Source organism: Oncorhynchus mykiss, chromosome 1, assembly GCF_057628025.1.
Source record: "Oncorhynchus mykiss isolate SJ-2025 chromosome 1, ASM5762802v1, whole genome shotgun sequence".
In the NCBI taxonomy this organism is placed as follows: Eukaryota; Metazoa; Chordata; class Actinopteri; order Salmoniformes; family Salmonidae; genus Oncorhynchus; species Oncorhynchus mykiss.
In genome coordinates this window covers 69,945,245-69,970,309 of record NC_143022.1, presented here as the reverse complement: position 1 = coordinate 69,970,309, position 25,065 = coordinate 69,945,245, and the positions used below count along the sequence as shown (strand labels likewise).

The 25,065-nt window shown below is 43.7% G+C and overlaps 2 protein-coding genes across 9 annotated transcripts in view; one reads left to right on the top strand and one right to left on the bottom strand.

The window, feature by feature from the left end:
- The window catches only part of tjap1 (tight junction associated protein 1 (peripheral)), a 78,534-nt gene extending 70,979 nt beyond the window's left edge, over nucleotides 1-7,555 (top strand). For 7 of the 8 annotated variants that reach the window (XM_036983179.2, XM_090237890.1, XM_036983163.2 and 4 more), the window contains one exon: nucleotides 585-7,555. In XM_036983179.2, the coding sequence (XP_036839074.1) occupies nucleotides 585-2,069 (1,485 nt within the window). In that variant the 3' untranslated portion in view covers nucleotides 2,070-7,555. The remainder of the gene's footprint in view (nucleotides 1-584) is intronic. The other variant, XM_090237905.1, reaches the window with a different exon arrangement.
- Nucleotides 7,556-11,855: 4,300 nt separating this feature from the next.
- On the bottom strand, nucleotides 11,856-20,992 carry lrrc73 (leucine rich repeat containing 73). Its single transcript, XM_021608559.3, has 6 exons — nucleotides 19,880-20,992; nucleotides 19,338-19,498; nucleotides 18,723-18,845; nucleotides 16,182-16,282; nucleotides 12,675-12,873; nucleotides 11,856-12,282 (listed from the first exon to the last, which is right to left on the bottom strand). Exons 1-6 carry the CDS (start codon nucleotides 20,149-20,151, stop codon nucleotides 12,212-12,214), a joined length of 927 nt encoding a protein of 308 aa, XP_021464234.2. The 5' UTR covers nucleotides 20,152-20,992; the 3' UTR covers nucleotides 11,856-12,211.
- Between the last annotated feature and the right edge of the window lie 4,073 nt (nucleotides 20,993-25,065).

Genomic DNA, 25,065 nt, shown 5'->3' with positions numbered 1-25,065 from the left:
TCTGATCTGGCTGCCATGTGTTAATGTCACTCACTGCTTTTACACAGGGAGACTAATCCACTACAGGATCATAGCAGCTCTTTGATAAATAATCTGGAACTATTGACAATACTGACTCCACTCGTATCCCACTGAGATGTGCCGCTTTCTAATTTGGATCGGAGCACAAAGTCCCTGCATAGGAGCGATATGAGTGCTACGTTTTAGCTACTTGGTTACGAGGTAAAGTTTTAAGGCTCATTGCATTTGACATGAGGTTGTAAATACTCCCACTGCGAGCTCTTAGTGGCTTCACCAGCTGCTTTTAAAGCGCAAGTCGAGAAAGATTTGTCAGCCCTTGTGAGATGCAGGTTTTTAAAGTCGTTCCACTTAATGGAGGGAATTGGGAGATACTGCAGTTGGGAGGAGTTCTCATTATTTGGTGCCATGTTGTTTATACAAGTCTGTAATATGTAGTACTTTTAGTGTACCACGGGACTCTAGTTTAAAATAGCCCTTAACTTTTTGATTTTGACATGGTCTTTTTTGCCTGTCTGTGGAACATTTTTTTCACGTTTTATGTTTGTGTCTCCTCTGTCTTCCAGCTGCCCTATGAGCTGCAGGACATGGTGAACAAGCACATGAAGGCCAGTCTGCCGGATAAGAGTTCCCAGGGGGCCCAGGGCCAGGACTCCGACACCATGAGCCTGACGCCTGCCGACGTGGTGCCCACCTCCGTCATCGCCCGTGTACTGGAGAAGCCTGAGCCTCTGGTGCTCAACTCTGCCCAGTCCAGCAGCAGCGCAGGCCGACCCCAGGCAGAGGACGTGTTTGTGCATGTGGACATGACGGGGCCCCAGGCCGAGGCAGGAAGAGGGGGTCGAGAGAATGGGGGTCCCCGCCACAGCAGCAGAGTCCCAGCCCAAAGCAACCAGGCACAAGAGCTCCTCCAGCAGAACGGAATGTGTCGGAGCCAGAGCAGCCTGTCAGCAGACGGCCAGCCAGGAGAGGAGGGTGGTGGGGCCTTTGAGAAGCTCAACCCCTACCCAGCCCCCCCTCCGCCCCATCCCCTCTACCCCGGCCGCAAGGTGATCGAGTTCTCCTCGGACGACAAGGTGAAAATCCCCAAGAACAGCCCCCTGCCCAACTGCACCTACGCAACGCGCCAGGCCATCTCCCTCAGCCTGGTGCAAAATGACGAGGAGAACGAGCGCCAGCGCACTGTGCCCAACAGCCCCGCTGTGTCGGACGGGGGCTGGCGCTCTGGGGCTTCCTCCTCCTCAGGGGGAGGGGGGCAGCGTGACCCCTGCCGCACACCTACTCAGCTGGACACAGCAGACCCCATTTCCAGTCAGTCCAGCCCCTTCAGCAGCCCCCCTCAGCCCCCCAGCGCCTTCGCCAGCTCAGGCAGCTCTGAGGAGGACCTGCTGGCCAACTGGCAGCGCATGTTTGTGGAGAAGATGGCACCATCCTCTGAGGGCACCCTGGTCAACCGCACCTCCTTCAGCAGCGAGACAGTCAAGGACCTGGAGAGGACCCGGACCTGCAAGCCAGGGGGCGGGGGATCCCACACGGGGGCACTACGGGGAGCCTACTCGGACGGGGAGGAGGGGTCCTCCACTCGCAGCTGGACAGCTAGCCGAGAGTCCAGCCTGGACACTGACACCAGCAGCATGGCTGACCTCCGCAACAGGAGGGGACATTACGGAGCAGACTTCTCCACAGAGGAGAGCGAGCAGCTGCTGATGGCCCTGGACAACGACCAAGACGACGCCAGTGGCGACACCGTGTCAACGGCCATCACTGTGGAGACCAGCCTGGCGGAGGCCAAGAGGAATGAGTTTGTGGAGGAGACGGGGTCTGTAGGCAGCTCTGCAGAGGAGAGAGACATCCTGCCCCAGGACTTCCCTGTCATAGTACCCAGGGTCCTGGCAGGGCTAGAGGACTACACAGAGAACACCCCTCCCCTCCCCTCCAACTCCTCCACTTCCGGCCGACCCCTGAAGAGCCCAAAGAGGATGGGAGTCCACCACTTGCACCGCAAAGACAGCCTGACTCGGGCACAGGAGCATGGTAACCTGCTGGACTGAGACCTAGGGGACTTTTTCCTCTCACTTCATATGTCGTCTGACAGACTAACTCTTCTCTGCGGGCTCTCTATCTTACCAGCAAGGAAGGATGATTCGAGTCGACCACCACGTGTTGGTCCTACCTTTGTCTGCGCTGCTGTCTCTCATGAGTTTAGTCAGGAAATATGCACATTCTCTAATAACTACATTCAAGAACTGATTCTTTGGAGATCTGTGCAATGCCTGCCTGCCTGCCAGTTGAATGGCAAAGTTCATAGCGTTTCTTCTCTTGCCACTGTGAGCTGCAAACCTCTCCAGTAGCAGAACAAAGGGTTCTACAGGAGGTTTGTTTTTTTCTGTCTCTCAAACACACCGAACTGTTGCCGGAGGAGAAGGGCGACTCCAGGATATAGCCATACCGTGTCATTTCCTGTGTGTAAACATCCAGCCAGTGTGTTTTCATGGAACAGCCCAGATGGAGCTACGATTCAGCTCATCATTTAAGATGATCGTTGATATGCAGGACTGGAAAACAGACAATGTGGATGGAGTCGTTGCCTTCTCCCTCCTGTGTTCTCTTTTGACCTGAATTTGTGTTCCCCCTCCCTAGAGAAATGTTATGTCATGCAGGCATCTGATGACATGTGAACTTTTCCTCCATCGATGAATGGGGGAGAGGTTGAGCACTTGCAAGTGCATGCTGTTGTCTGGGGTGGATTGTGGACTGGACCCCCACACAGACTCTGTGCCTATCCCTCTCTGTCTGAGGGGGTTTGTAACCCCCCCCCCCCCAATGCCTAGAAATGTTCTGTTCTGATCCCCCTCTGAATTTCCTGCAGTGTGCACTGGTTTGTTGAGCACCCACTCTTAAGGGCTCTCTTCTCTGAAATTGGTCCACCACACAACAACTAGGAAGGTCACCCTTGATTCCAGAAATTCTAGGTCTCACTCTAAAGTTTATTTTCTAGATAACAAAAATACAGTATTCGTAGATTTTTTTTAAATTTTATTTTGTTCACTTTTATTATTTCTTCAATCACTACTTCATTCAAATCATTTACATTTTGGCCTTTTTTTATTTTTAAGCGACCATTTTATGCCAGAGGTGTTAACTCAACTATCTATAGAGATATTATGACAATGATAATCTAGAACAGTCCATGTATTTGTGTTCTCTGAGCTAGAGTAACCTACTAGTGGTGTAACGGTACACGTATTTGTACTAAACCGGTTTGTACGGGGCCTGGGTTCGATCCGCACTGTGTACCCAAATGAATACATACATTAAAAAATTAAATAAATATATATATATATATATCTCAAAATTGCAATCAAAATTCATATCTTTAATTTGTGCATTTCAAACCGTCCTTTTGTGAGGCGCAGCCGGGAACTAGTTCCGTATGGCGAGTGGTGTGGTCGATTAAACCAGGAAGATTCTCCATCGTTTAAATCTCCAGTTTTGGAGAATGTTTGCTTCCTAGTAGATTACAACAGCGATGGACAGGGAGAGTATGTCGCCGCTGCTCAACGAGAAGAGCCTATGCAGCTGCCAACATCTCAAACATGTTGACACATTTAGGCCAACATCACCCCAGTATTCCTACCACCGGAGCAAGGCAGAAAGGGCAAAAAAAGAACTTTGTCTCCCTTCTACATTCAAGGAACCCTTCACAGCTGATTCTGACCGGCCAAAGAAACTACAAGAACGATGGGTATGTTTATAGCCGCGGATATGCGCCCATTTTCATTGGTTGAGAAAATTAGGGGTTTCAGCAACTGGTGAAAGTGCTCGAGCAACATTACGATCTTCGCCCTCTCGTACCCATTTCAGCCAACGGCTAGTTAGTACCCGCTCTATATAAGCAAGCTAAAAACCGAAGTTGTCAATGAATTGGCCAATCCCACCCTGTGTTGCGCTTACTACAGATTGATGGGCCTCCAGGGCGACAGAGCGCTACTTATTAAGTGACAGCCCATCACATTACCCTGGAGTGGCAAATGACAAGTAGCGTGCTACAGACAGGCCCCCTTTATGAGAGTCACACTCGTGTTTTTCTCTATTGTAAGAAAACCTTATAGCATAGGCCTATACAATGTCTGAGCCATGTTTACATATTGATTTTACATGCATATTGCACTTTATTTTAGTGTTGATGAGTAATCGTGTGTTTTCATTTAAGAAAATACAAAGTGATATTCCTGATTGTGCTCTCATCAGGTATTATGATTCATGATCATATATGGAATCAGGAATAACAGCACTTTGTATTTTCTTAAATAAACAACAATTGATTTCATTTCCCAAGTGTAAAACCGAACCATGACCCCCAAAACGGCAATACGTACCAAACCTTGGGTTTGGTGAACCGTTACACCCCTATAACCTGAAGCTCTGTGTTCAGAGGGCAACTTATGTCATTGTTGTGTGTAAATATTATTTCCAGAACTAGATACGGAGATATAACATTGGCTCTATAATTGAAGATCATTTCACTTTTGTTCTGTCATTGGATTTTTGTCATCACTGTATTTTCATTTCAAGAAACAAACAGGCTGGTAGTACTATTGGTAACTCTACTGTATATGGGGTATTACAATGGAAGACTCATATGGCATGAAACATGGAGTCAGTATTTTTCGGGAAGAACCAAGCCATCCATCTCCAGGCATTTTTTGTGGATGTGTTTTTCAAGTATTCATTGGGTTCTGGGTGAAAGTAATTCTCCTTGAAGATGCCTTCAATTCTCATTGTGTACCACTTCTGTGGGTAATGTATTCGTATCTCATACAGCTACAGTACATGTGTCCAGACCATCTAAGTGACCAGGGATAATGAAAGGCAAAAGGTCTGTATGGATATGACAGCTGGTTGATGATGAGATTTGGGGTAATTGTAGCGTTGACTATCCTAACCAGGAAAGTATTTTGATTTGTTGTGTTACTCAGTCTCCATTGTGGGGGTTCACCGAGGGTGTCATACTTGTACCTGGAGCTGATAAATGGCTTGCAGTATGTAACGTTTATTTTCACTGTAGTTACTTTTTCATCCACATGCCTTTTTATATGGATCGGGAATATTTATTCATTCATCAAGAGATTATTGTTTTTGTGATTTTATGAATTGATTTTGTGTACTTTATTTTCTTCATTTGGTCCATTATATCCAATTGACTAAGTGTTCTGCATTCAGCCATGTTGAATTTGTGTTCATTTTTAATTCCATTTGTTTAGCATCACACTCAACTATGTATCTTTAGTACATAAGGATGATTTACTGATGGGGGGGGGGGGGGGGGGGGGGTTATTTTTGTTGCCCTTTCTAACAGCTCTTTGATTGTGTGGTTATCAAGTCTACCATACAGTCCTGCTGTTTTATTGGTCCTAGATTGACCGCTCACAGTGGGATCTCTGCAGTTGCATTCGTTATAAGGCAGTAATCCAGGATACAGGTGCACGCCTGGTGCGGTGTTTCTCAACCCTCAGACATGCTCGTGTCCACATGGTGTCAGACTCTAATCCGTCTGGTGTTATATGTTCACGCCACCCTCTATGTGCTGATGACGGTGTAATATCATTTCAAGTCCATTGGCAGGCAGTCCATGCTGGAACACAGAAACCACCTGGAGAAAAATATATATATTCCTCCTTGATGTCTCTTGAGCCTGCCCTGTACCTGGTAGATGTGGGTTTCAGTCCCCCCTAAAATCTCTGTCCTTAGACCAAGAAGTACAAGACATATCAAGGAAATGGAAACATTGTTCTGTTTAGTACTGTGCCGCTGCCGGTCACTGGGGTCATATTTGAGAGCTGTATTCCCTCCTGAGTGAGATGAGTCCCCATATCCCGGTATAAAAGGCTCTCCACATACTGTATCCAATATGTTGGAAGCGTTCACTCCTGAACCCTGAATAATTCAACTTCATTGTGTTGTGTGACGGGCCGGGACGTGGGACTGAGGGCTCAGAAATCCACCTATTTACAGCCTTGAACATTTTCATTTTCATTTGAGCTATTTTCTTTTTGCTTAGTCTGCTTATGGGTCTTTCCATGATGTCTAGATGTGCTGTTAATAGCCCCTAATTAATAGTTGTAACAACCCTTGGCTAAATTATTCATGTTTTATTACACTCAGAAATAGGTCTCTAATACTTCAAAAAGAGAAAGGAGGAATGGTAGTCTGTCATGGTCTTGAAACTGGAAATGTACATTTTTAATATTTAATGGGCTCATCAGATGTGCTGTAGACAAGGTTTTGTGCAAATACAAAAATCGAAATGGGGGGAGAGAAAGAGGATAAAATGTGCGGGGCTCTAATTTACTCGGCATTATAAATAGGCCTTTACATCTGGTCTCCTGCAACTTTAATGACTCCTCTTTCAAGAATATAATTGAACACATCTCTGCCCGACACATCGCTTCTTTGATCCAAGGTCACCTTCCCGGGATGCTCCAGTCATGTGGAGCTTTTTAAAATTTAGTCTGAAATGTTGAAAAATGTCCGCGTCGTCGCTCTCTCTGATGCGGTGGAATAAACACACTGATAATCCCTCTGTGACGGTGACCGTTAACCGGTAGCTCACAGTTAATTTGAAGGTGTAGGTTTTAGTCAGAGCATGACTTAAACAGCCAGTCACAGTTGTCTCCAATACAATATTTACACAGTGCCAAGGGTTTATTGGAAATATTGATATTTGACTAACTGGAGCGTGAAGTATTACATTATGCAATTAGAAAACCCCGGCTCTACATATGAATACAGAAGCAGGGGTTTATAGTGTAATCATACATTCTGAGCTTGGAAGTTGCATTTGTGCTCTCTCTCGCTCAGCATTCATTTCTGCCAGGTGACAAAGCCAGTCCCTGCCCAAGGGCGGTGTTATTGCAATGAGATGGTTCATGAATACTAATAAAGATGCTGTCTTGTCACATCAATGTATGCATCCATTGCTGTTTATTATTCACCGCGTCTCCTTTTTATGGTGTTCAGTTGTCAAATGATCCCTTTGACATGAATGAAATACATGTTAAATACTCTAATACACATGCCTAATTCAGGACTTTTATTTGGCTGGAGGTTGCCATTTAAAATATACGGTGTGATTGTGCTTATTGGGGAATAATACTGTTATACCTATCATAGGGGACACACTGCCGTCTGGTACCTGTCGGTCCCAAACCAAACCCTGTCTAGCAGTCTTGCATGGAGTTAAGTGTCAATCAGATTCTTTTCTCATACTAAGAAAAGTGTGCTCCGTTGTTCTTTGGTTGCATATTATCGCTCTCCTGATGCAGTGTCTGTTCATTCATAGCTTTTGTAGATTTAATTTTGATTTGTATGTAAGTGTATGCTTCCATGGTCATATGTATCACGTGATTTTTTTTTATTTTTGTTCTCAAAAAAATTACTTGGACAGAATTATACAAAAGTCTGTTGAAACTGAACTCGTTTTTTTCTGAATTTAACTGATGTATATTTTAAAACAAATTAAATATTTTAAACTTAATTTGTGGTCTGGTTATGTAGCCATCTTTGTTACCTCCAATATTTTTACTTGGTTTGTTCCTTTTAAGAGGTTAAAGAGCGACTGCCCCGAAAAAGAAACGTCTTGTTTTGAAAACGGCCTATATGGCATCTGAGTCAAACATTTATTCTAGTGACAAAATTGACAATAAGATAATCGATGTTAGTCTCGTCCAAAACAGGTTTGCGAGATAGGAAAAAAATAGTATTTCAGTGAATGAAGGGTACTGAAACAGTTTCTTGGGTTGATTTCAATCCTGCCCACAACACAAGCTGCAGTGCAGCTGCTCGCAACCCTATCGTCAGGACAGTGTTCAATTTGGTTTGACATTTGATATCCCTATGGGGCTAGATAGGGACCATCAGTAAATTACACAATGTACATGGGCCAATCCTTTAAAATGTCCGTAGACTGGTTAGCTGACAACGTCACAAACGATGCGCACGCTTCAATGGGGCAGAAGTCTGTGTGTTGTGACGAGATGGCCAGCAACAATGAAAAGAAGCTGCAATGTGGGGAATCGTAGGTGGCTCGTTTTAAATCTTGTTCTTGATACCATGTAGTTGGTGTTTTGTCACGTCAACTCCAATATGGTTAACATTTGCGAGCTAGCCAACCAACAACTGCAACGATGTATGAGAAGTCCTCATTGTGCAAATGTATTTGTTTACATATTGTCAACCATCTAAGCCAACCCTGTCTGTTTTGCCCCAAAGTTGCACATGCGTTGGCTTTGTTGCTAAACAACCAACCCACCTATAGCTCCAAACTTCAACGACTTAACTTCAAACTAACTATAAATTGTAGAAATTCAGATACTTTTAATATTCGTATTTAATGAGACAACTAAAAGATGTGCAACATTAAAATAGTGTCCCATTTTACATGGTGTAATTTGTTGGTCCATTTGATGTCAAACAAGCTGCATTTCCTAATGAACGAGACTAAATCAGGAAGTTCAGCTCCGTTTTAAACATCGACACATTTACTTTGGAAGATTAGAACAGTAGCTCTTATTAACTAAGGGTTCCCCCTACTGATATGACTCATCCTGGACTTGCAGTTAAGGATCACTTTTAAAATGTTAGTCCAGCTCGAGGTGGAGTTTTCCCTGATGATAATACAAACAGAAAAGCCTAAATACTTTACCCTCCTGTTATACATTTGTGAATGAGTTATTGTATTAATTTGGTGGACACTAAAACAAAATTGACAATCATTAAAAAGACTATACAAAGGGACTTTTTCATGACCTTGTATATGAGGTATGCACAATTCCTTTTCAATATCACAACATCCAATGTTCTCACAATAGTAAAACCTAGGAAATTGGAGCTCCATCCAAAGAGGATCCTGTAGCAGCTCAAATTAGATTTATGGCTGAAATGCCTTCATTGCCTGAGAGAGAAAGGGGACGGCGATTAAAAAAATAAAGGAATCCTAATTGAATTACATGCCGGCATTAGAGATTCTCTACGTCATCGGATTGCATAGCAGACGAGATGCCAGCAATGCAGCGTTCGTTTGGCATGGTCCAGCAGTGAACCAGCCTGCCTCCCTGTGGGCATTCCGTTCTCTGTGGCATCCAATGACGACTGCAACAGGGTCAGCAATCTGCTTATGAAAAGTGTAAGTAGCCTACTTACAGTTGCCGTCACAATGATCTACAGTGGGGAGAACAAGTATTTGATAACACTGCCGATTTTGCAGGTTTCCTACTTACAAAGCATGTAGAGGTCTGTAATTTGTATCATAGGTAAACTTCAACTCGGAGACGGAATCTAAAACAAAAATCCAGAAAATCACTGATTTTTAAGTAATTAATTTGATCACCTACCAACCAGTAAGAATTCCATCTCACAGACCTGTTCGTTTTTCTTTAAGAAGCCCTCCTGTTCTCCACTCATTACCTGTATTAACTGCACCCGTTACCTGTATAAAAGACAGCTGTCCACACACTCCAACCTCTCCACAATGGCCAAGACCAGACAGCTGTGTAAGGACATCAGGGATAAAATTGTAGACCTGCACAAGGCTGGGATGGGCTACAGGACAATAGGCAAGCAGCTTGGTGAGAAGGCAACAACTGTTGGTGCAATTATTAGAAAATGGAAGAAGTTCAAGATGACGGTCAATCACCCTCGGTCTGGGGCTCCATGCAAGATCTCACCTTGTGGGGCATCAATGATCATGAGGAAGGTGAGGGATCAGCCCAGAACTACACGACAGGACCTGGTCAATGACCTGAAGAGAGCTGGGACCACAGTCTCAAAAGAAAACCATTAGTAACACACTACGCCGTCATGGATTAAAATCCTGCAGCGCACGCAAGGTCCCCCTGCTCAAGCCAGCGCATGTCCAGGCCCGTCTGAAGTTTGCCAATGACCATCTGGATGATCCAGAGGAGGAATGGGAGAAGGTCATGTGGTCTGATGTGACAAAAAATAGCTTTTTTGTCTAAACTCCACTCGCCGTGTTTGGAGGAAGAAAGATGAGTACAACCCCAAGAACACCATCCCAACCGTGAAGCATGGAGGTGGAAACATCATTCTTTGGGGATGCTTTTCTGCAAAGGGGACAGGACGACTGCACCGTATTGAGGGGAGGCTGGATGGGGCCATGTATCGTGAGATCTTGGCCAACAACCTCCTTCCCTCAGTAAGAGCATTGAAGATGGGTAGTGGCTAGGTCTTCCAGCATGACAACGACCCAAAATACACAGCCAGGGCAACTAAGGAGTGGCTCCGTAAGAAGCATCTCAAGGTTCTGGAGTGGCCTAGCCAGTCTCCAGACCTGAACCCAATAGAAACTCTTTGGAGGGAGCTTAATGTCCGTATTGCCCAGCGACAGCCCCGAAACCTGAAGGATTTGGAGAAGGTCTGTATAGAGGAGTGGGCCAAAATCCCTGCTGCAGTGTGTGCAAACCTGGTCAAGAAGTACAGGAAACGTATGATCTCTGTAATTGCAAACAAAGGTTTCTGTACCAAATATTAAGTTCTGCTTTTCTGATGTATCAAATACTTGTCATGCAATAAAATGCAAATGAATTACTTAAATCATACAATGATTTTCTGGATTTTTGTTTTAGATTCCGTCTCTCACAGTTGAAGTGTACCTATGATAACAAATTACAGACCTCTACATGCTTTAAGTAGGAAAACCTGCAAAATCGTCAGTGTATCAAATACTTGCTCTCCCCACTGTAATTAACATTAATGACTGCCCTAAACTATTGTATCATGCCACTAGGTGTTGGGCCCTCAAAGCATATATCCAGCAAGGGGTTCAAGTGTAACAGGAGGAGATACTGAAAAACAGGCTTCTGTTGTCCCTGTCACTTAGCAACTCGGGAGATTGATCGTGATATCCATCCCTGGTTCCACTCATTATTTAGCTGTCCTATGGGAATTGAGCACTGAAAGGGGTTAACACAGTTAATGTCTGTTTTCATTTATGCACCCCAACATCAGAAACCTACCTCACTGGATTACGCAGATCAGTGAAAAATAAGATTATGGTCTCCTTAACTAATTACCAGCGAAACTGAATGTGAATTGTACAAGTGATTGGTTTATACTTACAGTACATGAGAATGTGCTGGTCCGGAATGGGCATTGAAAGTAATTCCTGCTCTCTATTTTTCATTCTGTGTCTAAGACTTTGTGCCTCTTAACGTTGGCTTGTTGTACCCTCAATCCACAACATCAAAGAAAGAGGCGTTAAGACGAGGTTAGGAAGAATGTCCTATAGAATGTCACAATATGGATAATGTCGAGGTTAGTACTCTGTCCATAACATCCCTAAGCACACTGGAGGCGTTTAAAATGTATTGATGTGGAGGTTTGCAAAAAAATGTTGAATAGAATGTCATAACATGGATGGATATAGGCCAGTTAGAAATTCATTTAGGCACAAGGGGATTTGATGGGGATAAAGTCTTTCCTCCATAGTAATCAGCTTTGACTGGTGGTGGGGGTAGGGCTCACTGTATACAGGGATGATGAAACAACACTGCTGCATTGTCAGTGTGATACTGAATTACCACATGCTCGTTACATTCAATTCAGATCATGTTGTATGTGACGTTTAGGTGCTGACCCCAGGAACATCCTGTTATTACGGCTAGTACTACAATTTCAAAATAATGTTCATATGAAGCATTAGTGGAGAGAAAGGTACATTTCAGATCAAAGGAAACCAGTGTGTGTTCGGTTAGCTATTGTACAGGAATTTCATTAATAAGTAGGCTATTCCAATCAGGAAACACGAGAACCCAAACGTCTTTAAGAAGATGTAAACAGATTTATTCTGACATCAGACCATCACAACAATCATATATAGTCGATCTATCATATCAGAGCATACAGACTTGTATTGGTTACATAACCTTCACAATCGGAACTATAAATAGACTGTGCATGTTTAAAATAAATAATTCACTATTGCCTATAAGTCACTTGGTGTGGGTTAAGGATTTTGTGCCTGCTCCAAAATGTATTGTGTTATGTAAAAGTGCTACAGGTCATGCAAAAAGTGTAATTGGTTGCAGGCTACTAGGTGATCTTTAACACAATTATGTGCAGACTAGCAAAAGGAAAAGAGGTATTTAAAAAAAAAAAAGGTAGGAAGGCTGTGGAATCACATCTCAGTCTCTGCTAGTAGGCTCTCGCCTAGACCTGACGTCAGCAGGACCCTCTGGGGTTGGGAGTCTGCAAGGGGCAGAGACAACGGAAACGGGTTTAGGACTTCTATAACTCCACAGCTAGCCTGGTCGCCACATCTGTAGGGTGCTTCAGCCTTATACGGAAACACAATGAACAAGTTGGCCAAAGCACAAACAGATCTCACTACCAGTCTACTCTAAAGCACTCCGGAAATGGGAACAGGCCTCATTCTTAAGCAAATGGGTTAGTTAGTTTGTAGGGTTATTTATTTTAGGCCATCACTTATACCGACGTTTCGGGTTTATAGCAGCTTATAGAAAATTATTTATTTTGAATCTGCAAGACTCCAGAACAGAACACCCCGGTGGAACTGTCTAGACTATGACTAAAAAGGGACAGGGAAGGAGAGCGTTTTGGTTGGCCAGGTCAGCCCTTACTACTATGGGGGACCCAGGTGGTTTTCTCCCTGGTGGGGATGCCAGCGCTGCATTGGGCCTCGCTCTCTTTGTCGTCGTCCTCCTCTCCCTCGGAGAGCAGGTCTGAGATCTGCTGCTGCAGCTCGGGGTTGATGGCGTTCTCAGCCAGGACCAGCATGCGCAGACAGGTGGGGTAGTTCTCCACCACGTCCAGGAATACCTGAGGGCACAGGGGAGGGGAGACTGTCATGAAGCACCGATAGGCTGCAGTAGGGGTTGATAAGAGGACTTGGTAGGTAGAGTTCTGCATGCCAGTGGGGATTTTGTATTCTAGGTTGTGAATTTACACTAAACAAAAATATAAAAACGCAACATGTAAAGTGTTAGTCACAATTTACGTCAGCTGAAATAAGACCCCAGAAGTGTTCCGTACGTACAACAAGCTTATTTCTCTCAAATGTTGTGCACAAATTTGTTTACGTCACTGTTAGTGAGCGTTAATCCATCCACCTGACAGATGTGGCACATCAAGAAGCGGATTAAACAGCATGATCATTACACAGGTGCACCTTGTGCTGGGGCCAAAAGGCCACTAAAATGTGCAGTTGTCACACAACACCAAAGACGTTTTGAAGTTGAGTGTGCAATTGGCATGCTGACAGCAGAAATGTCCACCAGAGCTGTTGCCAGAGAACTGAGATGTAAATTTCTCTACCATAATCCTCCAACGTCGTTTAAGAGAATTTCGCAGTACGTCCAACCGGGCTCGCAACTTCAGACCACATGTATGGCGTCGTGTGGGTGAGCGGTTTGCTGATGTCAACGTTGTGAACAGAGTACCCCATGGTGGTGGTAGGGTTATGGTATTGGCAGCTATAACCTACAGACAACGAACACAATTGCATTTTATCGTTTGCAATTTGAATACACAGAGATACCATGACAAGATCCTGAGGACCATTGCCATGCATCCGCCGCCATTACCTCATGTTACAGCATAATAATGCACGGCTCCATGTTGCAAGGATCTGTACACAATTCCTGGAAGCTGAAAATGTCCCAGTTATTCCATGGCCTGCATACTCACCAGACATGTCACCCATTGAGCATGTTTGGGATGCTCTGGATCGATGCGTATGACAGCGTGGTCCAGTTCCCGCGAATAACCAGCAACTTCACACAGCCAATGAAGAGGAGTGGGACAACATTCCACAGCCTGATCAACTATGCAAATTGCTGCATGAAGAAAATGGTGGTCACACCAGATACTGACTGGTTTTCTGATCCATGCCCCCTACTTTTTTTTAAAGGGATCTTTGACCAACAGATGAATATCTGCATTCCCATGTAAAATCCATAGATTAGGGCCAAATGATTTTCTTTACATGTCCTTATATGAACTGTAACTCAGTAAAATCTTTGAAATTATTTTTGCTCAGTGTATGTGGTTTGTTCTTCTTGAATTACTTCGGCATGTAACAAATCACTTCAATGTCAACGTGTATTTTTGTTTGCTCCGATTTGTCCCGATTTATAGTACTCGTCTCAAAAGCAGTGATGTTTCTTCTTAGTGTGAAGTGCATGTCAAGGCTAGTCTCTTTATGAATCAGCTAGCTTTAGAGAGGAGAGAGACACAGTAGCTAGAAAATGAATTGAAAGTCTGTTGAAATTGATAAATTGTCCATAAGCCTTGAGCACTTTTCATTTGCACTTGCCAGGCCAAAGCTGGCGAAGTGTGTTTGTGAGAAAAGAGTGTCTGAGTGTAGTAAGCACATCTTCACAGCAAATTAGACTCAGGGTTATGGGTCAATATCAGTGAGTGTGGGAGGGAGACTAAGAAGGAGCTGCCTGTCTAGATGAAGTTTACTTTGATCAAAGACTGAGGAGGCCTCGCAGCCACCAGACGGTGACTTTGGTATGCTAGCCCAAGGCTCTGTTCAGCACTCCCACCCTTGTTGTTCCACACTCATATGCATGCCCATGAAAGCCCCTTTGTCTCCTAAGAAAGCAGACGGACTTTGAAATTAGCCCATGAGAGGAACAGGGCTTTGCTACGATGACAGATAAATTGGGAGATTTGATATACAGCAGCCCCACCTAGTGGATATAACTATAAAATCAATTTACAATCTACAGAATAGGTGGGATTGAAAAAGAACAAATGTTACATTCACATTAAAGCTCATTAAATATAATGGAACCATAAGGGATGTGAAAAGCTACCTCCATAACATTAATGGAAATAAGTTATTTTTCAATTGATGATTGGCATTAGTAATGTTGGAAATGGGCACCACATTTTGAGAAGAGGCATGGAAGTTAAATGGCCACACCAGTAGAAATCCTTTTTCGAGCTGAAAGACGATGGCCAGAGCTTACCCATGATGTTGCACAACGATTTAGGTCATCGTTTTAGTCAAACATGATATTTGGGCTTGAAGTGACAAATCCGAACTGCTCACTTGGGTGCAAATCCATGTGAATGGGGTGTCTTTTCCAATGATATGGAATACACATTTTCACATGACAAGGCGACAGGTAGCCTAGCGGATAAGAGTGTTGGGCCAGTAACCGAAAGGTCCCTGGTTCAAATCCCCTATCCGACTAGCTGAAAAATCTGTCTGTGCCCTTGAGCATGCACTGACCCCTAATTACTCCTGTAAGTTGCTCTGGATAAGAGTGTCTGCTAAATGACTAAAATGTTTCACTTCAGGGGTGGAAGCTATAAATCATAATGAAACTATGCTGAACAAAAATATTTTGTTTTTACAGAGTTACAGTTCATATATGGAAATCAATGAATTGAAAAATCCATTAGGCCCTAATGATTTTACATGACTGGGCAGGGGTGCAGCTATGGGTGGGCCTGGGACGACATAGGCCCAGCCAAGCAGAATGAGATTTTCCAAACAAAAGGCCTTTATTACAGACAGAAATACTACTCATCAGTTTCATAAACTGTCCGGGTGGCTGGTCTCTGACAATCCCGCAGGTGAAGAAGCCGGATGTGGAGGTCCTGGGCTGGCATGGTTACACAGTCTACGGTTGTGAGGCAGGTTGGACATACTGCCAAATTCTCTAAATTGACATTGGAGACGGCTTATGGTAGAGAAATGAACATTCAATTCTGGCAATCGCTCTGGTGGACATTCCTGCAGTCAGCATGCCAATTGCACACTACCTCAACTTGAGACATCTGTAGCATTGTGTGACAAAACTGCACATTTTAGAGTGGCCTTTTATTGACCCCAGCACAAGGTGCACCTGTGTAATGATCATGCTGTTTAATCAACTTCTTGATATTGGCACACCTGTCAGTTGGATAGATTACCGTGGCAAAGGAGAAACGCTCACCAACAGCGACGTAAACACATTTGTGCACAACATTTGAGAGAAATCAGCTTATACTTTAGATGTTGCGTTTATATGTTTTATTTATATTTCTTCCACTTTCTTTGTAATGTTTTTCCACACACTCAGTGGTGCAGATGACTATGCACTAGTGGTGATGTTGGTGACACTACAGACCTGTGCTGACTGGTTTGTGAGGCCTGTTCCCTCCAGATCTAACACCTCCAGAGTTCTGCTGGACGCCACAGCCACGGCTAGCATACCAGCAATCTGGTCCCCTGGAATCCCAACACAGCCAAAACATGAGTGAATTCAGAAGGTGAGTTTGTCATTTGAGCATTACAGAAAGCTGATTGGTGCCATTGACTCAGAACAACAGATTAGGACTACACACACAGATTAGTATTTGCATAAATAATGAATTTATTCCAACAGCATAAAGTTGATATAGAGTTAATTAGGTACACCACGTTCATGAAAATGGTTCGCTCCTACAGAAAGTAGGTCATGTGGCTGTGGCTTGCTATATAAAGCAGACAGGCATCGAGGAATTCGGTTACTGTTCGATTGAACGGTAGAATGGGCAAAACAAGTGACCTAAGCAACTTTTAGCGCGGTATGATCATGGGTTCCAGACACGCCGGTTTCAGCATCTCAGAAATGGTCTGCCTCCTGGACTTTTCACGCACGACCATGTCTAGGGTTTATAGAGAATGGTGCGACTAATAAAAACCATCTAGTCAGCACCAGTCCTGTGGGCAAAAACAGCTTGTTGATGAGAGCGGTCGAATGGTAAGAATCATGCAAACTAACAGGCGGGCCACAAACAGGCAAATAATGGTGCAGTACAACAGTGGTGTGCAGAACAGCATCTCAGGCCTCCCGAGTGGCGCAGATGTCTAAGGCACTGCATCGCAGTGTTAGAGGCATCACTACAGGCCCGGGTTTGATCCCAGGCTGTGTCGCAGCCGGGGGAGACCCAATTGGCCCAGCGTCGTTCAGGTTAGGGGAAGGTTTGGTCGGCCGGGATGTCCTTGCCCCATCGCTTTCTAGCGACTCCTTGTGGCGGGCCGGGCGCACGCAGGCGCACGCATTCAACTCCTATCCAGTGGGCACGCAATCACCAACACTGGACAATTGAGGAGTGGAAAAACATTGCCTGGTCCGACGAATCCTGGTTCCTGTTGCGTCATGCTGATGGCAGAGTCAGGATTTGGCTTAAGCTGCATGAGTCCATGGCCCCATCCTGCCTGGTGTCAATGGTACAGGCTAATGGTGTGGAGAATGTTTTCCTGGCACACGTTAGGTCCCTTGATACCAACTGAGCAACATTTGAACGCCAAAGCGTATCTGAACATTGTTGCTGACCAGGTGCATCCCTTCATGGCTACAGGGGGGTCCGACCCAGTACTAGATGGGTGTACCTAATAAACTGACCACTGAGTGTACGTTTCAGCTTTCACCATCAGGCACATCTTTTCAACAGTATAAGTATTGTGACCTTAACCCAACACCTAGCGACCTCATCAAGGGGTTTGGATCTCATCATTATTTACTTATTTTTTTATTTAACCAGGCAAGTCAGTTAAGAACAAATTCTTATTTTACAATGACAGCCTACCTCTGCCAATACCTTCCCTAATCCGGACGACACTGGGCCAAATGTGCGCCGCCCTATGGGACCCCTTGATCACGGACGGTTGTGATACAGCCCGTGACCAAACCAGGGTCTGTAGGGACGCCTCTAGCACTGAGATGCACTGCCTTAGACTGCTGCGCCACTCGGGAGCCCAAACAAGTCCCAGTTGGGGCTACCCACGGTGTTCACTACATTGGTGTCAGAAGTGGGAACGCGCCCGCGAGGCCATTGGCGGGGCAGTTCACATGAGGGACTTGCTATAGTGTAACCACCTTAACCCAACACCTAGTGACCTCGTCAAGGGATTCAGATCACTTGGCGTAAAAGCTAAGGTGGTGGGCTGACAGTCACGGAACCCGGGTTTGAGTCCTGGTCTGGGCTACCCCTACAATTTGCTATGTTAAAGGCACATGCATTTCCTAGCCACCGTGCTTCTACACCTGCATTGCTTGCCGTTTGGGCTTTTAGGCTGGGTTTCTGCAAAGCACTTTGACATTAAATAAATAACATTTGATTGATTTTGATGTGCCAGTCATTAGGAGTGTCATTGATCTCCAAAATTCAGATGGATGAAATGGAATCCAAATGTTATGCCCTATATACTTAAATAACCGGTTATAACCCAAAATGACCATAGCCCTATAATTGTGTATCAAGAAGGCCTATGCCCTCTAAAATGTAAATTTAAGTTAACTTGGGACATTATGTTCAGATGACCTCCTTTCCTATTTCTCTTTCTCTCTGGTGCAAGCAGCCAGGTGGTTGTCATGGAGATGACAAATATTATTGGGTAATGCAGGAGGCAACTGGCCCATAAAATGGACATCATCGGTAACTCAAGAGTGCTTCACCTCTGAAACGGGCCCATTACGCATGATGACACAGTAATGTTGTTCCAACACTTGAAGTTCACAATAGTTAATATTGATTAAGTATTTTTAATGGCAACACTTTGGGTTGAGTGCAATATTCCTTTCAAATGTTAAGAACTTGATTCCATACAAGCGGATTCCATATAAAGAAATTCACTGATATAAAGTACAGTAATTGGTTTTGTGTCCTCTCTGATTGGTTCTTACCCAGGGGGTTGTAGTCCAGGTTGAGGACTCGGAGCTGGGAGCTGTGGGCCACAGCGATGGCCAAGCGGGCCCAGCCCTTTGTGGTGATGCTGGGGTTTGCACTCAGAGTCAGCTCCCTAAGACCTGTGGGACAGGCAGTCCATCACCATCAAATGACCAACTAGCTATAGCCAGAGCCGAATGTAGCCATATATTAAAGGCTCTGACTAGCTAGTCTGTGTTTTCTCCATTATCATGTCAAATGAGTCTAATTGTAAACATAATGCCTTCATAAAGCCCTTTATATGACCTATAAAGATGCTTCAGAAATCACTCATAAGCAAATGTCATGCGACATATAGGATGGAAAAAGATCATTGTGACAGAGCTATGTGGTGTTAATAACAACTTTATGAATGCTCTATAAAGCCTATAGAGGTTGCAATTTGTCTGGACTGTATTTTCTATACTAAAACATGTGTTTCTCTCTCTGCTTCCATTTCCCTTACACACACACTAACAAGAGAGGACCTCTACACTAGCCTACTGTTTCCAGGCCCCAGTCCCTCAGCCGGCCAAGCAGGTTCAGAGTCCGATACCTCCAGTAAAAGTGAGGGCAGTGTTGCGTGGCTCTACCTGATTTGGCCCCGTCCGGAGGCAGCATGCCACAGATTAGCCGCAGTGCCTCGTCCCCCAGCATACAGTCCCCCAGGTCCAGAGAGACCAGTAAAGGGTGAGTGGAAAGAGCAGTGTTAAGTGTGACCAATCCTGCATCCAGGAGGGGGCTTCCGTGGAGACTGTGGCATATGAGAGATGGGAGGAGAGAAAGAGAAAGAGGGGAAAAAAATGCAGAATATCATTCAATATGAAAGTGCCAGTGAAGACCACCCAATTCATTCACTCATGTTTACACATATAGCCTAATGCAGAGCACCGCTTTCAAGCTACATAAAGCATCAACTTGACATAGACTTGAGTTCATGCTCATCCTCATGGAAATTAGAGTCTGGTCCCCCGGATGTGATGCCATGGCGAAAACATGCTACAGCTCTTAATGGATCCCAAATTGAGGGACCCATGCTGATTACAATGAGTGAATAGACAGTAGCCGTATCATTATCAACCACTAAGACCAATCAATCAGACAGACAACTTATTAATTGTAATCCACTACTTACAAAAGGGTCTGGATCGATCTGTTGGTCTTGAGTGCATCGGCAAGATGCTTGGTTCGGTTGATGGTGGAGACCACACCGAGGTTCAGGTTGAGTTGCGCCAGTGAGTGGGACTCCGTCACTCCGCGACACACCCGTCCGAAGTCTCGGTCTGAAAGCTGACATCCCCTGATAGACAAAAGCCTCACACTGTTCTCTTTTAGGCTTTCACAAATATCCTTGATCTCAGCTCCCGACAGTGCCTCTCCCGTTATTTGAATAGAACCTGGTAGCATTTTGGTAAATGTTTGTCTACTAGGCCTACATTACATTCAAGGTTTGTGCCCAGCAGAGATGGACATGCATTGTAGGCATACAATTATCCAACGTCGGTAGGCTGTTAAATTACATTTCAAAGTCAATAGGCTATTTACGATATCCGATATTTACAAGACTGTCTGTATTGTAGCTGGTTTAATTGAGCATTTCTTATTAGGCTATGCATAGGAAAAGAGCACACGAGGTAGGTGTTCTGAAGTTAAATCGTTCCTAAACCCCCATGCGCCGTTTCAAGCGCTGACATAACCTCCTGCTACCACGTAGCTCGCTAAACCCTTCGCGATTCTTCTTACACAGGCCGTGAATGGGTACATTCGTCGATACATATTAGCCAGGCTCCAATAAAATTGAATGTCGTGCAGTTTTCCAGGTCCTCATTCAGAACAAACGGGTTGCATTCCAGTCATGTTTTGAGCTTGGCACCGGAGCAAAGGCGATCGTTTGTTTGCCCCTTTTGCGGCAGGTAGCGGTTACTATGGACACCCTCTTCTCAATGTCATCAGAAACATCTTTGCAATCAGTCCTTTTCTGACTGTCACATGTTGCTCTCTAATTAGTTTACTAATGCTCGTTTTCCTCAGTCGTCAAGGGCGCGTGCAGCCTCCTCAAAGAATATGTGTGGCTGCAGACCTCGGGAAATATTGCTGGTCTGAGCAAATGTTTCTTCAGGAGTAAAAAATGCAAGTCGAGGGCGAATATATATATAGCTGTGGTCTCAGTACAGAGTAGGTTATTGCTATTGATCACGTGCAGTGCTGGCGTTGGTCTGACCGGGGCTGTGCTGGTCTCGTCCTGCCCAAATACATCACCTGACCTGTCTATACCACACCCATAGATAGATAGCTCTTGGCCTTTACATTTCTTCCCCTCAAATTATTAATGTAAGTGCGTAATGCAACATGATCACCAAATAAATAGACCTGTCATATAACTATTCCCTATAAAAACGTTTTGAAATTTAAAAAAAGCATCATAATCAATAGGCCTAGAATAAACTCTCATGAGTTTAACCTTCCAATTACACTGTTCTCTGGGTCAAACACACTATTATGGAAGCTCGTTCCCGCCACCTAAACAATCAAATCTAACTAAGAGTTATGAGATAGTAAGTCATTATTATGAGATAGTAAATAGTTAATTATGAGATAGTAAGACATTGTTATAAGATATGTTTAGGCTAACTGTATCACATGAATCACGTATTTGTATGCGTGCGAGGAGAGCGTTTGTGTTGATATTGTTAGATATTAATGGATTGGAGAGTTGTTGTTGATGTGAGTTGGTGCCTGTTTGATGACATCTGGTTGGCATCAGATTTAATTAATTATTTTAAATCCATTAAAGGGACTTTTAATGTATTAATATATAGCCATTGATTATTGAAGAATGTAACTTTGTCACAACACAACTGATTGGCTCAAACGCATTAAGAAGGAAATAAATTCCACGAATTAACTTTTTACAAGACATACCTGTTAATAGAAATGCATTCCAGGTGACTACTTCATGAAGCTGGTTGAGAGAATGCCAAAAGTGTGCAAAGCTGCCATCAAGGCAAAGGGTGGCTACTTTGAAGAATCTCAAATATAAAATGTATTTTGATTTGTTTAATACTTTTTTGGTTACTACACATCCATATGTGTTATTTCATAGTTTTGATGTCTTCACTATAACTCTACAATGTAGAAATTAGTAAAAATAAAGAAAAACCTTTGAGTTGGTGTATCCAAACGTTTGACTGGTACTATATATATATATATATATATATATATATATATATATATATATATATATATATATATATATATATATATATATATATATATATGATTGCTGAATAACCATAGCCTCCAGCACATTGGTAGTCACCCAGGTTGAGGGTGTGACAGCTGAGTATCCTTCCACTGTGCCTATCTCATGTCTCGTTGCAGACTGCAGTCACATCCCATAGTTCCCCTAGTGAGCGGAGAGGACTAGTGGAGGGCATGGTTATGCTGCCACATTTCAACATAGACAAACCTTGTATAAAATATGTTGAATTTGTACCTTTAAAACAACATTAGATCCACTATCAGAATAAAATTCAATAGGCTGGGCAGCAAGGTTATAGCCAAGCCCAGCCTTGCTTAGCTATGATAGCACTGACTATTACCAATGTGCTATCGTGAGAATGATTGTTGAGCGATCTCCACTTAAAAACTAAACAGATTTACTGTTGCTATCCAAGCCATTCCAAAGTGTAGGTTTAACAGAGCAAATGAAATCTGACCATACTTTATCATTCATATATCCTCGATTAAGCTATTTAGGACTACAGTATAAAGCACTTGCAAAGTCATCCATAGCTATTGTTTCAATTCAACAAAAAATAGAGAACGCATAGGCTTAGGGCGGCTATGCCCAAACTGGGGTATACCCAGGGCTATGCCAAATAAAAATGTGATTCACATTTTCAAACAGTCCATTTAGATTTTCCATGGGGCTATACATTTGGGTGATGTTTTTTTCTCGCCTGAGTAGCCACATTTCACTGCCAAAAATAAAATTAAACCATCTAGTGTTCAGCGAAATAACAACACAATGTCAAATACAGGTAGCCTAGTCAAAAAATTAACATCCAATCACATTAACTGTTACTCTCTCGGCGGAATTCCACTAATGGTCCGTATGTAGCCAAACGTAGCTGCTGCTCATTCCGTTTGCTTAAAAATTGATAAATGGTTAAAAAAAAAGTAAGGCCCGCGTCCATAGAGACACATACCAGCTCTAATGGTAGTACTGCTACTACCAGCAGTACTACACCTGCACCTGTCGATGACACAAGTTGTTCTGCTTCCACAAGCACATCCAATGCTAGCATCAGTAATTCTATATTTGTTGCTAGCCCAGCTATGCCCGTTACGTTTGAGGGTCAAATAAGGAAGACATCCTCTTCTGGAAACCAGGATAACAGAAGAGGATATTTTAAAGTACTGGACAGCTTTGTGACATCAAATGGACTTTGCTGGTCAAGATGTGTTGGTATCTGTACTGATGGCCCGACGCCACTTGGGTACACTGCAGCATCCACCGAGAGGCTCTTGCTGCCAAGGGAATGCAGCAAAAGCAAGGCCCCTGAACTCTTGTGTATTTTCTGCATTGTGCAATGATACAGTGCCTTGCGAAAGTATTCGGCCCCCTTGAACTTTGCGACCTTTTGCCACATTTCAGGCTTCAAACATAAAGATATAAAACTGTATTTTTTTGTGAAGAATCAACAACAAGTGGGACACAATCATGAAGTGGAACGACATTTATTGGATATTTCAAACTTTTTTAACAAATCAAAAACTGAAAAATTGGGCGTGCAAAATTATTCAGCCCCCTTAAGTTAATTCTTTGTAGCGCCACCTTTTGCTGCTATTACAGCTGTAAGTCGCTTGGGGTATGTCTCTATCAGTTTTGCACATCGAGAGACTGACATTTTTTCCCATTCCTCCTTGCAAAACAGCTCGAGCTCAGTGAGGTTGGATGGAGAGCATTTGTGAACAGCAGTTTTCAGTTCTTTCCACAGATTCTCGATTGGATTCAGGTCTGGACTTTGACTTGGCCATTCTAACACCTGGATATGTTTATTTTTGAACCATTCCATTGTAGATTTTGCTTTATGTTTTGGATCATTGTCTTGTTGGAAGACAAATCTCCGTCCCAGTCTCAGGTCTTTTGCAGACTCCATCAGGTTTTCTTCCAGAATGGTCCTGTATTTTGCTCCATCCATCTTCCCATCAATTTTAACCATCTTCCCTGTCCCTGCTGAAGAAAATCAGGCCCAAACCATGATGCTGCCACCACCATGTTTGACAGTGGGGATGGTGTGTTCAGGGTGATGAGCTGTGTTGCTTTTACGCCAAACATAACGTTTTGCATTGTTGCCAAAAAGTTCAATTTTGGTTTCATCTGACCAGAGCACCTTCTTCCACATGTTTGGTGTGTCTCCCAGGTGGCTTGTGGCAAACTTTAAACGACACTTTTTATGGATATCTTTAAGAAATGGCTTTCTTCTTGCCACTCTTCCATAAAGGCCAGATTTGTGCAATATACGACTGATTGTTGTCCTATGGACAGAGTCTCCCACCTCAGCTGTAGATCTCTGCAGTTCATCCAGAGTGATCATGGGCCTCTTGGCTGCATCTCTGATCAGTCTTCTCCTTGTATGAGCTGAAAGTTTAGAGGGACGGCCAGGTCTTGGTAGATTTGCAGTGGTCTGATACTCCTTCCATTTCAATATTATCGCTTGCACAGTGCTCCTTGGGATGTTTAAAGCTTGGGAAATCTTTTTGTATCCAAATCCGGCTTTAAACTTCTTCACAACAGTATCTCGGACCTGGCTGGTGTGTTCCTTGTTCTTCATGATGCTCTCTGCGCTTTTAACGGACCTCTGAGACTATCACAGTGCAGGTGCATTGATACGGAGACTTGATTACACACAGGTGGATTGTATTTATCATCATTCGTCATTTAGGTCAACATTGGATCATTCAGAGATCCTCACTGAACTTCTGGAGAGAGTTTGCTGCACTGAAAGTAAAGGGGCTGAATAATTTTGCACGTCCAATTTTTCAGTTTTTGATTTGTTAAAAAAGTTTGAAATATCCAATAAATGTCGTTCCACTTCATGATTGTGTCCCACTTGTTGTTGATTCTTCACAAAAAAATACAGTTTTATATCTTTATGTTTGAAGCCTGAAATGTGGCAAAAGGTCGCAAAGTTCAAGGGGGCCGAATACTTTCGCAAGGCACTGTATGGGCAGCGACCATGTAACGCTTTCACAACATACATAAGTGCGCTGGTTATCAAGGGGCAAAGTATTTGATGTTTTTATGAATTGAGA